Source organism: Leuciscus leuciscus (genome assembly GCF_965113295.1).
Source record: "Leuciscus leuciscus genome assembly, chromosome: 1".
Lineage (NCBI taxonomy): Eukaryota > Metazoa > Chordata > Actinopteri > Cypriniformes > Leuciscidae > Leuciscus > Leuciscus leuciscus.
Genome location: NC_138725.1, coordinates 20,095,840 through 20,114,672, shown reverse-complemented (window position 1 = coordinate 20,114,672; position 18,833 = coordinate 20,095,840). Strand labels below are relative to the sequence as shown.

Sequence of the window (18,833 nt, the reverse complement as noted above, 5' to 3'; positions counted from 1 at the left end):
ATACAAAGCTGAATAGTACACTGTTCTTAATGAGAAAGCATGGTGATGGAAATTGTGAGAATTGCCAGAGCCATACACCTGAAACAGTAGAGCATGTAATAATTTACTGTCATAAATACAATCAGGCTAGGCAAAGGCTTGTTTCTCAGCTGGAAGCAAAGAAAGTGTCTCTAGATACTAAGCCATTATTGGACAGAAGTTCAGGGGAAATGTTTGGTTTCTTACTTTCTTTTTTGAAAAGTACAGGCATTTTTAAAAGGATATAAACTCTACTTTATCTGTTTGTTTTTGTTTGTTTATTTGTTTGTTTTTGTTTTGTTTGTTTATTTGTTTGTTTATTTTGTTTGTTTAAAAAGTACAGAATAGCCAGTACCTTACTCCAGTCCAGTGGTGGTGGTAATGCACAAGAAATAGTTGCTAACCGCCAATAATATAAAAAAAAGAAGAAGAAGCCTGGAAAAAAGGTAATTACCGGTTCTGGAAGGCTAACAACATGTAAGCATATCGCTGGTGTAAAAAGTTAATGGATTAATTTAAAACCAATGAATGTATTTGTTGCAGTATGTGGACATCATCTGCAGTTGATCTTCAGCTACAGTCTAAACATTGTCAACTGGTTTAAGTCTGGCTAATGGAATAGGGTATAACTCACTGTACGATATTTACATTTCAGATCCATAGGTAGCAGGTTCAAACTTGAACTGAAATCCCCCCCCTCGAAATCCCCCCCCTCCAGGGCAGGAGGCTTCGAAGCATCCAGGACATGTGCTCACTCCAGCATCAAGGACAACTTCAGGAGTTCAGTGACGTCATTCAACACGGACGAAGTCCCTCGCAACTCTCACCATGTGCTCTTTGTGTCCTGCCGGCCCAAAGCGTGTAGGCCACAATCTGCACTCCAGCCATGAGAACAGCGACAATACAAGTTCATCCTATCTTCTTCATCCAACGGAGAAGAAACGATTGCAACTTGCACCATGACTTTTGACCTTCACGGACCCCCCAACAGACTCATTTTTCAACCACTTCAAGAATTGTCCATGGTTGCAACTGATCATGCAAGTAAATCAATTTAATGAGGTGTTCTGAAAATGATCAGCTGATGGTTCTTTTCATACTAAAATAGATCTTCTTCCTGTTTCCGGTTCCATAACACTCACACCTTTACCTATGCATGTATGTATGGATGAATGTATGTATGTTTGTTTGTTTGTTTAGTCATGTTTGTGATTTAGTTAATAAAACTTGTGCACAATTATGCATCTGGTTTCTGATTCTCTGCTTGCATACAAAGTCCCTTTTACGATTTTGATCTTGTTACATGCTCTAATTGATGTACATGATAAGAAATAATTATTTTTCAGTGACCCTGAAAGATACACTTTTCTTAGAATAAATGAATAATCGAAGAGTTCTTTGGAACTGATAAATTGATTGTAATATTAATTTGGCATACCTCAAAGTTAATCTAATTAACTGACCCAAATATTAATAATTAATCATAATTGGTAATTATGGATTATTATTAATATTCCCCCTTCTGAGCTAATATCATTACAGTTATGAGCTATATTCTCTGCAGCTGTGCTCAGTCAGCAGTGTGGTGGAAAATTAATGAACAAAATAATAAAACTGTATTTTAACACATTGTACTAAAACCTTCTGTTCTTGTCTATTTGAGTCATGGAAAATTGTCTAATGCTGACTATAACAAAATCAAAAATATACTGTCTCTTGTCCCATGACATATTGAGTAATCAACGGAACTCTTAACCCCTTGTGTTTATTTCTATGTTCCAAGATATTTTTGCATAGGCCACTAACACAGGGTGAAAAGGAGGGGGCTTGTTTCATATTAATAGAAGGTGACAATTTTAAAGTCATGAGTTTAGGCAGGTGATTTGGTTTCTATGTGTCATGGCTTTATCCTATAAAACCTGATGTATTATTCTATGTGACTGAGATTCTCTGAGAACTGCTCGAGAACCCTCCCGGCCGTGATTAAAGCATTTAAAGGACATTTGCTGGAGTTTGTCTGTCATTTATGCTGTGCAGCAACAAAACAAGTAAGTCAGGAAAGCAAGTTAGTTAGAATAGGTCTCGGCCAGTTGTCGACTGAAGACGCAGGAGCTAGAGTAAGATCAATTGGGTGTCGATTTGGAGACGCCCCAGATAGTAAGGTTTAGGGAAAAATCTACCACAGCAGCATGTAATGAACTGAAGCCAACAGATCAGAAAGAAAGGTGTGCTCTGACCTGGGGATCAAGACTATTGCCCTCCATGTATGTAAGTCAATAGAGGGAAGTGCCGGGCACTTGTGGTTCAACCTCAGTTAGTTGTTTTTGCTCTCATTCCTGGAGGTCACGCTTCAAGTTTGTGTTATATTTTGCTAGTGGTACTGTATAGACTGGTTGTGTGGGCAACAGAGGTGTCAAGTAACGAAGTACAAATACTTCGTTACATTACTTAAGTAGAAATTTTGGGTATCTATACTTTACTGGAGTAATTATTTTTCAGACGACTTTTTACTTCTACTCCTTACATTTTTACGCAATTATCTGTACTTTCTACTCCTTACATTTTAAAAATAGCCTCGTTACTCCTACCAGTTCATTTCGGCTTGTTTTCATCCGGCTTGTCGTCGTTAAAAAAAAATTGGCCAATTACACAAACGGTTAATAGATCTGAGTCCCGCCTCCTGAATACACATCGCTAAACTGATTGGCTTTGTGTTTTCTTTCTAACTTGTGAGAGGCTGTAGTCACATTTGGTTGTGCGAAGCGCCAAAACTCCTCCGAGTCCAGAAAACCAGATGCGGTAAGCGAGGGAGAAATTACAGTTTTTCTCGATTGTTTACACACATTTTCTGGTACTTGAGACACAATGACCACAACATGTAACTCATTCACCAACCCCCTGAGCCAATTCTGCTAAACTACAAGCACAATTCCTGCTTTACACTCAAACTGCAGTTCTAAAACACACTTTTTTCAAAACACTACACACAATTCTCTGCTTTAGGCACAATTTTCATGCGGAAAATTTCTTGTTTTCACAAGGAACACACTGCCATTCAAATATGCACACTGACTCTTCACATGGGCAAACACCTGTCACACAGTTTTACAATTAGCAATCAGAGCTTTAGCATAAAAGGGCAACAGGTGAGCTCTTCAGTGGAGCAATGGATGCCAACATTGGAAACAGAGGCAGAGCCAGAGGAGTGAGAGGAGGAGGAGGAGGAGGAGGAGGAGGAGAGTAGGAGGAGGAGGAGGAGGAGTAGGAGGAGGAGGAGGAGGAGGAGGAGGAGGAGGACGAGGAGGAGGAGGAGGAGGAGGACGAGGAGGACGAGGAGGACGAGGAGGAGGAGGAGGAGGACGAGGACGAGGAGGAGGAGGAGGAGGACGAGGACGAGGACGGCCAAGGACCGTAATCTCTGATGAGATCCGAGCCACTTTGGTTGATCATGTGGTCAACCATGGTCTAACAATGAGGGAGGCTGGGCAAAGAGTACAGCCAAATTTGAGCAGGTACACTGTGGCATCCATCATCCGGACTTTCCGAAATGAGAATAGGTAAGAAATCTACTCTCACTAGAAAATTGCAGTACTACATATCAATACAGTACTCAATGAGTACAGTAGTACAGTATTGCCTGTGGACTGTTCTGTAGGACTGTAAAAATACTGTAAAGTATGCTTCATGTATATAGGAAATGTATACCTACTTTGTATTTACAGTATTTTACTATTTGTTTGGCAGAACTGAAAGATTACCAACACAAGGCGGTCGGGAACGTGTTCTGTCTCCTGAACAGGAAACTCAAATCATTAACATGGTCCTAGAAAACAACGCCATAACATTACGGCAAATACAAAGAAAGATAATAGAAAACAATGACATATTTCAAAATATTGATAGGGTAAGCTTATCAACACTGGACCGTGTCTTGCGCAGAAATCATCTCAGGATGAAGCAGGTCTACAGGGTGCCATTTGAACGCAATTCAGAAAGAGTCAAAGAATTGCGACATAACTATGTGCAAGTGAGTCCCACAATTGATGCATACTCCCAACACTGTATACAGTAAATTATACATATTTCAATATTGTAATCATAATGATTGTGCTTCACAATAGTGACCACTCCATGTCTATTTCTGATATTGTCATGTGTGTTTCAGAGAGTCCTTGAGCTAGAGGTGGCTGCAGTGGAGCACCAGTTCATCTTCATTGATGAGGTTGGGTTCAACCTCACAAAAAGACGAAAGAGGGGAAGGAATATAATCGGCCAGCGTGCCATTGTTGAAGTCCCTGGCCAGCGCGGAGGGAACATCACAATGTGTGCAGCGATTACCCATCACGGCGTCATCCATCACCATGCTACCCTTGGCCCCTACAACACCGCCCATCTGATCACATTCCTGGACACCCTACACAACACACTCATTCCACCAGATCAGGTAGATGGCCCAGAGCAGCTCAGGTACGTTGTCATTTGGGACAACGTAAGTTTCCACAGGGCTGCTCTGGTTCGTAACTGGTTCACTGCCCACCCACGCTTTTTAGTTGTTTATCTCCCTCCATATTCTCCATTCCTCAATCCTATTGAGGAATTTTTTTCTGCCTGGAGATGGAAAGTTTATGACCGAAATCCACAAACGCGTATACCTCTTCTCCAAGCTATGGAGGACGCATGTGGAGATATAGCAGCTGATGCTTTTCATGGCTGGAATCGCCATGCTAGGCGATATTTCCCCCGCTGCTTGGCCAGGGAAAACATTGCTTGTGATGTGGATGAGGTGCTGTGGCCAGACCGCAACAGAAGAGAGGATGCAGCATAGTGTTTATTTTTATTTTTTTTATTACTGTAACTGTATACAGTAAATTCTTCTGTTGTTTTGTATGTAGACCACTGTATGTCCTACTTTGTGTTGGTTGGGATGTACACTGTGTACATTGTTTTTGTGGGAAAAATAAAATGTATTCGTTCCCGTGTATTTGTGTGTTCTGAGTATAAAAACAATATTCTCAGATATTTTACAACACACTTACTGTAAGTATGTACTATCTGTAGTAAGTGTAACACTGAACAAAAAAAGGCCTAAATCATTATGATGAATGGAGAAGAAGTGTTTTCCATTCATCATAGTGTTTTACATTGAGCACATCAGTGTTCAAATGGTTCTTATAAATGTCTATTCATATGATGGTTTGTGTGTGTCATTTGAAAACAAAATACCATTTTGAGAAGAAATAACATTGTTTTGAATGTAAAGTTTCATTTTGCAGGAGCATTGAGGGGTTTTGCCCATTGTGTGTGTGTTTTTGGATTTGTGTGTAGAGTTTTGAGAATATGAGGCATGCTTTCAGAAAATGTGTGTAAACAATCGAGAAAAACTGTAACAGTTCTGTGCTCAAGAATACGGGGCAAATCGCGTCAAATATTGATTTGGGGACAGACGTTTTTACAATATAATGACAATCGTAACATAACACTTACATAATCGTGTGTGTGTGTGTGTGTGTGTGTGTGTGTGTGTGTGTGTGTGTGTGAGAGAGAGAGAGAGAGAGAGAGAGAGAGAGAGAGAGAGAGCGAGAGAGAGAGCGAGAGAGAGTGTTGTGTGTGTGTGTGTGTGTGTGTGTGTGTGTGTGTGTGTGTGTGTGTGTGTGTGAGAGAGAGTGTGAGTGTTGTGTGTGTGTGTGAGAGAGAGAGAGTGTGAGTGTTGTGTGTGTGTGTGTGTGTGTGTGTGTGTGTGTGTGTGTGTGTGTGTGTGTGTGTGTGTGTGTGTGTGTGTGTGTGTGTGTGTGTGTGTGTGAGCGAGAGAGAGTGTGAGTGTTGTGTGTGTGTGTGTGTGTGTGTGTGTGAGAGCGAGAGAGAGAAAGAGAGAGAGAGAGAGAGTGTGTGTGTGTGTGTGTGTGTGTGTGTGTGTGTGTGTGTGTGTGTGTGTGTGTGTGTGTGTGTGTGTGTGTGTGTGTGTGTGCAACTCTACATTATAGGGTCAAAATATCCCCACAAGATGTCAATATCCGAAATCCTTGTCCTTTAGGGGATTTTTTTTCTTCCAGAAAACAGCTTATAAATCAGACTTTTGTTTTTTGAAAATGTAAAAATGCAGACAGTTTTCTGTGATAGGTAAGGTTAGTCTATGGGGGGTAGAATACACAGTTTGTTTGTACAGTATAAAAATCATTATGTCTATGGAAAGTCCCCATAAAACATGAAAAAATAACATTGCTTGGTCTGTTGAAGGCTGGTCTTGTTGAAATGAGAGGCCTGTTGATCAAATCTTCCCAGTCTCATCAGCTGGACTGAAAGAAGTTTCAGTGCTCTTAGGACACTAAAAACATGGCTCAGAGCAATGGTCACAAGTGACACTTGACTGTATTGCGGTGTGTTGTGTCCAACAGGACAAACTGGACAGAATTGATGTGAAACATATGCCAACAGTTAATTTCTGTTAAATGATTAGTTCACTTAGTTAAAAATGAAAATTCTGTCATCATTTACTCACTCTCGAGTTGTTTCAAACCAGTTTCTTTCTTCTGCTAAACACAAAAGAAGATATTTTGAAGAATGTCAATAACCAGACTGTAGATGGTAGCTATTGACTTCCATAGTATTTTTTTTCTACTAAGGAAGTCAATGGGGTCCATCCACTGTCTGGTTATCGACATTCTTCAAAATATCTTCTTTTGTGTTCATCAGAAGAAAGAAATTCATACAGGATTGAAACAGTTTGAGGGTGAGTAAATGATTTTCATTTTTGAGTGAACTATATCCCTTTAATGAAAGATGCAGACATGTGTTTGGCCTCTTCAAAAAGCAAGGAACAAGACAGTATTGCACTATTGCATTGCACTATGAGCGGAGTAAAGTTAAGTCTCTGTTATACTGCCACCATGTCTTTATTAGTTATTTGTGACATTACAGAATTAATTAATTTACGTATTGCATTTTTTTTCCTTGCATTACTTTTACTTTTATACTTTAAGTAGTTTTGAAACCAGTACTTTTATACTTTTACTTGAGTAAAAAGCTTGAGTTGATACTTCAACTTTTACAGAAGTCTTTTTAAACCCTAGTATCTATACTTCTACTTGAGTAATGAATGTGAATACTTTTGACACCTCTGGTGGGCAAAAGTATAGATTGAGAAGATAAGCCTGGGGTAGGATAATGCTATCTGCTTTCGCAGTTTGTCAGCATTCTACCAAAGGCTCACTGTATTTTGACTAGACTGGCTCATCAATAAACCCTGAAGCATATCTGACTCCATTTGATTCTGGAAGGGCCCAAATAAACTCAACCAAATGACACCTGATGCATATCATTTAGTTGGCATCCACATAGTATGTAAGCCCAGCTTAGGCTTGCTAGCCTTAGTGGTAGGTAAGGTGGATGGAGACCTAAAGCAAAAATTGTCCCAGCTTTAAGGGTGAAAAAGTTAAACTAATAGTCATACACAACTTTGTTCTGTTTACAGAATTTAAGCATAAAATACACACAAGACAACTTCTCTCCTCATCACTAAGTTACTAGCATTCGAAAACTTCCTTTGAACTAAATCCTCTTGTTGACAAAAATAAACATTAATCAAATTGTGTCATTCCCATCAACAATGCCTAATTGAAGACACTGTGTCCTTTACTACACTTTAGTGGCCACTTTGTGTAGCGTACTACAGAGTAATTCATGACTCTTAAAATGCACCAGAACACAAGAAATCCCATCTGAATTTTAAAAATTTTCATGAGGGAGGACTTGGGACCTCACTTCACTCTTTTGCCTAGGGCCCCCAAATATCTTGAAACGGCCCTGCTACTAACATAGGCTATGTTACATAGCTTACATATAGTTACATAGGCTTCTTCAATGGTCTAGTGGTTAGAGCTTTTGCCAAGCGTGTCAGAAGTTACGGGGGGTCTAATTCGCACTCATATAGGTTTTTTTTTTTTTCAATCAAAGCCAAATATGTTCATCAGTGGTTGTATATCAAGCAGGGACTAGGGCCGTCACGATTATGACATTTGGCTGACGATTAATTGTCTAATAAATAATTGCGATTGTGGCGATTAATTGTCTGTTTTAGGGCTTTGGCGATGAATTGTCATACAAATTGTTGTGATTATTTAATTTAATCCCTTAAATGTCACTAGCAAAAACAAAACTTAACGCCTTTAAACATTAAAGTAATTTATTCAATGAAAAATATGTATCTTTCAGAAATGTGTACATTTAAAGAACAAATACCATTTTGAAAATATAAATAGAAAAAATCACCATAAAATTACCATAACACAAAAAAGACGGTCAATATCTCATTCCCAACTAAAGTAAAACATAAATATATTTTACAAATTCAAAAATTCTGTAAATAACATGTTTCTTTTTCTCAATACTGCTATTTGCTGAAAGTGATATACTCAGTGGTGATTGGCTAATTCTTTTACCAATGTCTCTGCCTATGCATTTGCTTCCACCTCCCCTTCTCTATCCCCTCAGACTCGTGTTTCACAGATCCAGCACATCCAGGGAAGAGGCGCACGGTGGTTAAACTTACAGTGGTGAAATTAAAAACAAGAAACACACATTCTGACACATAAAATTAATAACTGGGAATTGTATTAACATTAAATCGTCCCTCTCCCATTTTGCATGATTCTTTTGCAGGAGAGAGGTTTTTCTTTCTTGATCACGTCCATCAGGTCTAAAAGACAAATTAAATCAAGTGAGTTTCTATGGAATATTTTATGCAAACAACCAGCTAATCATGGTTTACTCATGCAGTTTAAAGTGACGTTCAAGACATTCTCCTGACTCTACCAATACTCTACTAACACTCTAATGAGAGTTAGTCAGACATGAAGGTACAACATTACTTATAGTCAACAGAATGCGTTAAAGGGACCATCAAAATAAAGTGAAACCATGTTTTGTAATCTTTTAAACTAGTTACATCTATCTCTTGACCCCCTCGCTTGTCAATGCAGGCGTCTGTTGTTGTTGTTCCTTCCCTTTAGTTTGGTTTTATACATAGACAGTAAAATAAATGGACACAGCGACCCCATAGACTTCCAACAGAGAAAAGTGAAGTCCACTAGAAGCTCTCACTTCCTGATGGCCGAGCGTACTGCGCAGACTCAAACTGAGCTTGATGACATAGATGTGACGTGAGTAACCTGTCTGACAGTTGTGAGTCTTCTAGTAGCTGTGCCGAGAGAAATCTGAATCATTCCCTTCCGAATCTCACAGAGACGGCGAGCGTGAGTAGGAGCTGTCCATGAGCTACTTTTGCTAAGTATTCTGATTAATTATTTTGCCTCCACGTCCCCCCGATTGCCTGCAAGCTTCTCCTCCTGTCTATACGGTAATTTCTCTACTGTGCGACAGAGAGTTGCGTGGTTATGACGCAATCGTTAGCCTACTTTTACAAAACCGGCTTCTACGGGGCCATAGTGTAAGATACAAGGTAATGGAGCCTTTTATACATTGTCGTGTTTCTTTAGAAATAAATAATGGACAAATAGAGTCTTTAAATGCCTCAGATGTAAAGTTATAGTATAGAAGGTACGCTTTCCGGATGCTGGATTACCCCCTTGGTTTTATACTGGGAATAAACAGCCCAGGCCAGTGCTGCCACCTTGTGGAACAACTGATTACTGCAAAACAATGCAAATTCAATGTGCGACCTGCATGGCAACATTAAATCAGGTGGCGCACGTTCTTTACTGATGGATTTTGTATCACATGCACTGTATGCGGAGCCTTGCGTACACATAAAAACCAAAATATACTTGATTAACAGAAATAATCTTGAAGCGTCTCTCTCATCTCTGTATCTTAATAAACCCCATAGCAAATACAAAATTCTGAACGGCTGTTTGAAAACATGAAAACACGAAAACACTGTTTGACATTCTTCTCCATAACAAGTCAATGTCAGAAACAGAAAGTTGTGCTGCGCTGCTTTATATAGTGCTTTATTCCTGCTTTTCCAGGAGCGCCACCTACAGCGAGAGAGTGAACTTGCATCTACTGCTATTTTTTGCATTGGTCTGAACAGAGAAAATGCATGTGAAAATCAGACTGAACTTTCGTGTTGGTGTGAACATGAGTTAGTAGATACCAATCAACCAACAAAATGTGCTCTCGCTCATCATGACTGTTGGGAAACTAACTTACACAGAATTGTTTCTCAGCACATAAAGATGAACTACTTACTGTGATCTCAGATTGTGTTAGATGGTTACACATGTTACACATGGATCTTCATGTGTCGCTTCAGGTGACATTTAATAGAGAAAATAATTCCACACTGATCACACTTCAACTTCTCTCCAGTGTGGAGCCTCTCGTGTTTTTTCAGATTTGATGACTGACTGAATCTCTTGTCACAGTGTGAACACTTGTAAGGTTTTTCTCCAGTGTGAATTCTCTGGTGCACTTTTAAATTCTCCGCTGTAGTAAAAGTCTTCTCACACTCAAAGCACATGTACTCTCTCACATCAGCATGAATTTTCTGATGTCCACGTAAATATAGCAGCAGTGAAAAACTCTTTCCACACACAGAACATGAATGCGGCTTCTCTTTCATATGAACTGTCAGGTGTCTCTTCAGGTCTGATGCCCTAATAAATGTTTTCCCACACTGATCACATGAGAACGGCTTCTCTCCTGTGTGGATCTTTATGTGTTCCTTAAGATTTTGTTTGTTTGAAAATCTCTGTTCACACTGATCACATGAGAACGGCTTCTCTCCAGTGTGAACTCTCATGTGAATCTCAAGTTTATGTTTGGTTGTGTAACTCTTTCCACACTGAGTGCAGGTGAAAGATTTCTTGGCTCTTCTTTTCTTTAAAAATGTCTTTTTAGTCTTTGAGCAACTCAAAGGTTTTTCTCCAGGTTTGACATGATGTTCCTCCTTCACTTCACTCAGTTCTTCACTCTCCTCCTTCACTTCACTCAGTTCTTCTCTCTCCTCCTTCACTTCACTCAGTTCTTCACTCTCCTCCTTCACTTCGCTCAGTTCTTCACTCTCCTCCTTCACTTCACTCAGTTCTTCTCTCTCCTCCTCCACTTCGCTCAGTTCTTCACTCTCCTCCTTCACTTCGCTCAGTTCTTCACTCTCCTCCTTCACTTCACTCAGTTCTTCACTCTCCTCCTTCACTTCACTCAGTTCTTCACTCTCCTCCGTCACTTCGCTCAGTTCTTCACTCTCCTCCTTCACTTCGCTCAGTTCTTCACTCTCCTCCTTCACTTCACTCAGTTCTTCACTCTCCTCCTTCACTTCACTCAGTTCTTCACTCTCCTCCGTCACTTCGCTCAGTTCTTCACTCTCCTCCTTCACTTCACTCAGTTCTTCACTCTCATCCTCCACTTCACTCAGTTCTTCACTCAGTTCTTCACTCTCCTCCTTCACTTCACTCAGTTCTTCACTCTCCTCCGTCACTTCGCTCAGTTCTTCACTCTCCTCCTTCACTTCACTCAGTTCTTCACTCTCATCCTCCACTTCACTCAGTTCTTCACTCAGTTCTTCACTCTCCTCCTTCACTTCACTCAGTTCTTCACTCTCATCCTCCACTTCACTCAGTTCTTCACTCAGTTCTTCACTCTCCTCCGTCACTTCGCTCAGTTCTTCACTCTCCTCCTTCACTTCACTCAGTTCTTCTCTCTCCTCCTTCACTTCACTCAGTTCTTCTCTCTCCTCCTCCACTTCACTCAGTTCTTCTCTCTCCTCCTCCACTTCACTCAGTTCTTCTCTCTCCTCCTCCACTTCGCTCAGTTCTTCACTCTCCTCCGTCACTTCGCTCAGTTCTTCACTCTCCTCCTCCACTTCACTCAGTTCTTCACTCTCCTCCTTCACTTCACTCAGTTCTTCACTCTCCTCCTTCACTTCACTCAGTTCTTTTCTCTCCTCCTCCACTTCACTCAGTTCTTCACTCTCCTCCACTTTACTCAGTTCTTCACTCTCTTCAATCAGGTCTGACATGAAAGAGAAAATTGAACTTTTATTCATCAAAAGGACATAAAAATGATGTAAGACAACTGCTACATAATATTATCATCTTGAAATTTTTATTTTTTAAAACAATATAGAAAAATCCCACGGTAATAAGCAGGTTTTCTACTGATACAAAGCTTAATGCTAATCGGTGAACTATCATTTTAAGTTTACAGTGTCCATATAAATTCCACATACTGAAAGTCAAGAGTGACCGCAGCTTTAACTAGTTTTAAATTAGCAATTTTTATTAGCATTATCTGTGTCCTACATGTTTCACTCAACCCTGTTACTCCTGACATGATTTTCCTCATAGTTACTGATAAGGTTGTATTTCTTATAAATAATATAAGTGTCATATTTATTGAGATATTTCTTCTTATAATAACTTTGGTAACAGAGTTGATGAATGTGATCAACACTGTACAGTTTGTGTAAAAACAGAGACAATGGATTGAGATTATTTTCTAGTCCTCCCATCATGCAGCAGAAAGAGCCCAGATGATGTCACTTCCTGTGTCACAATTTTAAGAAATGCTCTGTTTTTAAAATGAGTCAAGTTTTGCTTAAAGGTCCCATTCCATGGATTATTTTTATTATTTTATAATGTTTCCAGGGGTGCCCTTATAATGTTAGTATGTTTTTTAGATAAATTTTTTTTATAATTTAGAAATAAAAGGTATATTTCCTAGCCTGATTTCATTCCCTGTTTTGAACACTCTGTTTGAAGGGGCGTGTCTGCTGAGAGACTTCAGCGTAAACGCCCTCTGCTGTGATTGGCTGACATGCTTGCATATGAAATATCTGGCATTACATGTGGAACTATGTGGAAAACTTTTACTATTACAGCTATTATACGTTTTGACTATTACAGCTATCGGGATTAACGAATCGTGAGAAGTTTTTTAAGTATTTAGATCTATTCCCATCACATAAAAGGTTGCAGTGATTATAAGCATTGAGCAGATGACAGCCTGTTGATCGCGTGAAAGATCTTATCATTGCAACGCAGTTTCAGCACTCTCACTAATGATTTCACCAATGCTAACATGAGGCATATAAATACAGTAAGAGCTTCGTTGTGCAGTGTAACAGCGTCATTGATTTCATAACGAGTTTTGGCAAGTGTCAGATAAACTCGCGCTGTGTGATTGACAGCTTGGGCGATTGGAAAGGGATTGTTCTTTGATCGGCGATCGCTTTCTGTATATTAATCACAGTTTAAGTAAGATTATTTTCATCCTACTAAGAGAAACGATGTGAAGAGTGATCGCTACTTCCATATTAAATCACTACTTACCGCTTGCTGGAATATAGTTGAAATTGCCCCCTTCGTCAATATGAAACGCTGAGAGAAGCCTGCTTGATATTATCCCAGGTTAAAAAAACAGTCCGTGGTGAAAAGGACAGAGCAAACTAACAACTTCGAATTAAACTTTTGCGGTATCCGATTATAGATAAACATCAACCACGTCTGTTGACATTTCGCCATCAATACGCCTGTGTTCCTGTGGGCGGAGGTTACGGTTCTAGTGACATCATTAAAGAAGGAAGTAGAGGGGTGTAGTCCAATCGAGCCGTTTTTTGTAGTCAACTTCTGTTAAATAAAATATCTCGCTTGGCATTGAACTTTGAGCTTTATAATTTTACAGATATTATTTATACTCTAACAACAACATTACACACTAACTAAAGTTTGAAACATGGGATCACATAGAACGGGACCTTTAAGTTATGCTTACAACCCTGTCAGCCATTCTGGAAAGTTAATTTACTTGTTATAGTTTGTCGTTTACTCTGTTAATTGCTAATGTAATTATAATGATAACTATATTGAAAAATGTCAAACATATTGGCAACATTGTTGCAAATAAATGGGTAACACTTTATATTACGACCCGCAAACAACTGCGTAAGTAAACCGAAACGAAAGTAAACCGGTTGAGATTATGCGGCGCATATGCGGTCCAGGTATGCGGCGCATCCCATGCAACAAGAGATTTAAACACAGTTGCCAAATTGCCTTATGTTACACTTACTCTCACTTGTGTAAACAGTAGGGTAGTAACGGTTCACAAAATTCACGGTTCGGTTCGATACGATACACTTGTCACGGTTCGGTACATTTTTTTCAGCAAAAAGAAAGAAATGCCAGAGAAATTTCCTTGATTTATTTTTTTTTATTCTTTTTTTTAATTAAAACTAACATCATAAAGTATGATATTTATTTTTACTTTGAGCAATTCTGGAGCTATAACTGACTCTTCTTAGGAGCATATAAAACAAAACAGCTCCTTGGAAAAAATATTGTAGTAGTTATAAACAAAGGTTTATTTTAGTTCAGATTAACATTTGAGGGCAGCAATTGTATTCATAATGTCAAAATAAAACCGACGTAATGTTACCTGAAGGCATTATAGCAGACTATTCCTGCCAAACTTACATGGTTGCAGTTAGTGTTACTACAGTAAAGCCATGGTGAATGTTGCTGATCTACACTGGATAGTTAATTCATGCCACAATGTTTCTTCCTGGTTTCCACGTCAGCGCTGTTTGATCCGTTAATAACGGAGAAATGTGAATGTTTCTCATTACATTTACATTTATTCATTTAGCTGACGCTTTTATCCAAAGCGACTTACAATTGCTATATGTCAGAGGTCGCACGCCTCTGGAGCAACTAGGGGTTAAGTGTCTTGCTCAGGGACACATTGGTGTCTCACAGTGGATTCGAACCCGGGTCTCTCACACCAAAGGCATGTGTCTTATCCATTGCACCACTACCACCCCTCATTAGATCTCGCAGCTATGTTATTACTTCTGTGGCGAATTCAAATGCTTTCTTTACTGGATCTCTTATTAGCGCTGTGTATTACAGTGTCGCTTGATCAAGATCGGCTCGCGCTGCTTTGGTCCAAAATGATAAACGGTCCGTCAACCACACAATAACGAGCAGTTTCGTTCCGCTTGCATTACGTTTGCCATTTGATGTTGGACAATGTTGTGGTCGCGCCGGCGGATTATGAGCGCGCTCACCACGCGCAACGCGCCTACATTTGAAATAACGGAATTTCAATTTCAATTATTTCAATACATTTTAAATGAATTTTAAATGTATTCCATATACAACGTCTGTTGTATATAAAAGTTTTTAGCACATTTCTGGCAAAATATGTTCTTGTGCCAAGTAGTTACAGGGTAATTTTGACATCTGTGGCATCAACAATTAAAATTAAACTATATGGCTGTATGTAAGCACAGTATGATAAAAATTGAATCTGAAACAATTTTATAAACAGCTGATTTCGAAAAACATTGGCAATGCTATTTATTGGCTTTTCTTACTAATCTACTTAACGTTAAGCCAAAAAAAAATAGTTGCTGCTATGATTTTAATTTAGAACGTACCATGTAGTACTTAGTACTTACCTTATCACATTGTATTGCAATGACATTTAAATGTCAGGGCAAATATACTGTGTAATTAAAAGTTTTTTTTTTTTTTTTTTTTTTTAATAAGAGTACCTTTCTCTGTAATTACTGTGCAAATAGTGTTGTTTCGTATTGTTACATAGTAAGTAGTGTTTGTTACCCGTTTCAACTGTGTATTTACAGGGTAAGTGTAGGCCCTAACTCCTGCGGGCTGTAAATTAAAGTGGCGCTTGTTACCCCCTTGTTCGGTGTAGTTACAGGGTAAGTGCAGTAAATATACAATAAAGGATCCCATTTAATTTCTGACTTTTATTTTACAAAAACATTTCAAAACACTTTTTCATCTTAATAAAGCATTGTCTTTTCTACAGTATACTCAAACAACAAAGTTTAATTTACAACCCACAGATGTCAAAATTACCCTGTAACTACATTGCACAAGAAATTTTTTTTGCCAGAAATGTGATAAAAAAAACTTTTATATACAACATACATACAATTTTTGCCTAGAATATATTAACAGAATAGGTACCTGTTATTTTTAAAATAATTACATTACAGGGCTCTCAAGTTTTACCAAAAGCTTGGAGTGAGATCACATGCGGTTAGGGGAGGAGCCCTAATGGAGCCCCGCCCCCATATGTCCCCGCCCCCCAATTTTACCCATTGTTCATAATTAACCAGCCCAAATTGAAATTATAACAATTGGTAAATCTGATAAATGACAGAGCAATTCATCACATCAAATATACTCTTTAATGTTATATTTCAAAATTACAAATAAGTTATACAAAAATTACAAAAATATAACAAATTGCTCCAAACAGTTTGGAAAAACAAATCTTTTTGCATTTTGAATGTGTCTAGTCAAAATGGTATAATTATTTATTGTGTGGTGCATGGGACATTGTGAACAAATGACATATTAGAGTATTATTAAGGTGTGTGTGTGTGTGTGTGTGTACACAAGAGTACACACTCCAGCTTATGAAATGTGTTTTGTGTTTGAAAAATACAAATGCAATGGCAATGATTAATGTATGTTTTGACAGGATATAAAATATTACCCAGAGCACTCTGCTTTAATACATGTAGCCTTAATGTAACTAGAAAGACTATTAATACAGTATAATATATAATTTAAAATAAAATAAAATAAACAAATTTAAATGTATTTAAAATAAAATGAAGAAATACATCTTCATTCCTTCCCATACCCACTAACATTCCCTTAGTTTAAGAAAACGTAAGCTAGCCAAACTGAGCCAAAGCTTCTGGCCTGGTTGCAGAGTAGTTGTAGAGTTTTTGACTGCATCAATAATAATGTAAACGATGGGCTATATATTAAATGTTCTAGCCTAAAAATGTTAGACGAGCTTTCTTCCAACTTACCTTCTCCATCACGACGTGTGTTCGCGCGATGTTGTTGGTTACCTAGTAACGAACGTACGGTGGCCGAGAATGTTCCGTCAACTTCCGTGTGTTCGCGCATCTGTGTTGCCTTGTAATGAACGCAATCTGGCCGAGATAAGTGCTGGCGGCAGGAAACTTCACTTTGTGTGCCTGCGCCTCGTATACAACGTTATATATAAAGCTCGCAGGACAACTTGGTTGGCATTGCCTTTTCAGCGTGAGAAATACACGGTGTGGCGTGTGAGCGTGTGAACTGGTTGAATTGCGTGTGTCTCACGCCCAATGCATGAGACTTGAGAGCCCTGACATTATAAATCATTTTCTTGTATATCTGGTTGTACCCCTTTATTACCCAAAATTTAACGTATTGTTCCCTTATACCTACACGGAGGTACACTATAATTACAGAAACGTACACCGTAATTTCGGTTTACTTACGAAGTTCTTTGCAGGTTGTCTATCTGCTTGTTACCCCTTTATTACCCAAAACTTAATTATTGTTCCCTTATACCTACACGGAAGTACACTATAATTACAGAAACGCACACCGTAATTTCGGTTTACTTACGCAGTTGTTTGCGGGTCGTAATATGAAGTGTTACCAATAAATGTACATAGCTAGAATATTTAGTTTGACCTGATGTTGACAAACAGCATAAAAGTGTATAAACTTCCCATTACTGACCATTTGTTGAAAACTAACAATAATATTTGACCCATATCATAGTGTAACTGTTTATCTAAAACTGATGAAGTGCTTGAATATTTCTAACATTAATGTTCTTCAGCATCATGAATGAATGAAGAATAAACACCAACCTCTTTGTTCTTCAGGATCTTCAGTGTGTTTCATTCTGCAGGGTTCTGGATCACTCATGTTCTCACTGTCCTCTTTAATAAACTCAGTCTTTGCAGATTTCAGCTCTTCCTGATGCGTGTCTTCACTTGTAGCTGATGGGAATTTACAGCATTTATTGGGGAATTACAGTGGGAGGAGCTTCACTGATGATGTGACTGATGTGGGAGGAGCTTCACTGATGATGCAATTGGTGTGAGAGGAGCTTCACTGATGATGTAATTGCTGTGGGAGGGGCTTCAATTATAGTAAATTTTAGTGGGAGGAGCTGATCTGCCCAAAATAAAAATAAAATATATCAGTTACTGAGTTTGTTTTTATACTTATATCACATATAAGCATTTATTTCTGTTTGTCTCAAAAGTAACTGATGCTAATACACAACTGTTTTTTTGTTTTTTTTGCACACAAAAAGTATTCTCGTCACTCACTAAACTTATGGCCGAGCCACTGTAGTCATTAACAATGTCTTTACTAACTTTCTGGGCCAGCAAGTTTCAATTACAATAGAAGCGTATGGAGGAGTGAGACAGCTCTCAAAAAAATATCTTAATTTGTGTTCCGAAGATGAACGAAAGTCTTACGGGGTTGGAACAACATTAGGGAGAGTAATTACTGACAGAATTTTCATTTTTGGGTGAACTAACCCTTTAATAAATAAATACCTCAGCCTGTTGACACCAATGAAATGAGCTTTAAGTGGCAATTTACAGGAGATCTGAAGACATCAGCATAATAAATGAGGTGAAAACAGGAACTTTTGACGTGAAATATGGGTATAACTAGCCCATTTACTGCCCTAGTACAGCAGTTGTCACTTTAAAAGTATGCATGTGAATTAAATGTTGGACAATGGCCTCATGATCACAGTATGCTAATGCTGTGAATCTGATGAGAGGGAATTGCAGAGTGAGGACTGTTGTGTCTCTCACACCTCTAACACAAATCTGTGCCATTTGCTACACAGGACAAACATGCTTCTTCCCATTACTTACTATGGATGTGTCCTAACATGCTTGGTCTAATCTGACAGTTTATGAACTGAACAGAATTATGTTGAACTAGAGATATTAAAGTATTGTAATGTACAGTCTAGGCACAGCTGCTGAAAGATGCGCTGAGGAGATT

General features: G+C 38.7%; 2 protein-coding genes across 2 annotated transcripts; one reads left to right on the top strand and one right to left on the bottom strand.

Moving 5' to 3' along the window:
* The first annotated feature begins 3,312 nt into the window (after positions 1 to 3,312).
* LOC309501816 (uncharacterized protein) lies at positions 3,313 to 4,999 on the top strand. Its single transcript, XM_082174097.1, has 3 exons — positions 3,313 to 3,575; positions 3,763 to 4,045; positions 4,184 to 4,999. The coding sequence occupies exons 1-3, from the start codon at positions 3,490 to 3,492 to the stop codon at positions 4,841 to 4,843; spliced, it is 1,029 nt and encodes a 342-aa protein (XP_082030223.1). The 5' UTR covers positions 3,313 to 3,489; the 3' UTR covers positions 4,844 to 4,999.
* A 3,309-nt stretch (positions 5,000 to 8,308) lies between these two features.
* On the bottom strand, positions 8,309 to 11,992 carry LOC309493154 (uncharacterized protein; the record flags this gene model as incomplete). Its single annotated transcript, XM_082162263.1, has 2 exons — positions 8,309 to 8,710; positions 10,225 to 11,992. The coding sequence occupies one exon, from the start codon at positions 11,990 to 11,992 to the stop codon at positions 10,259 to 10,261; it is 1,734 nt and encodes a 577-aa protein (XP_082018389.1). The 3' UTR covers positions 8,309 to 8,710; positions 10,225 to 10,258.
* Between the last annotated feature and the right edge of the window lie 6,841 nt (positions 11,993 to 18,833).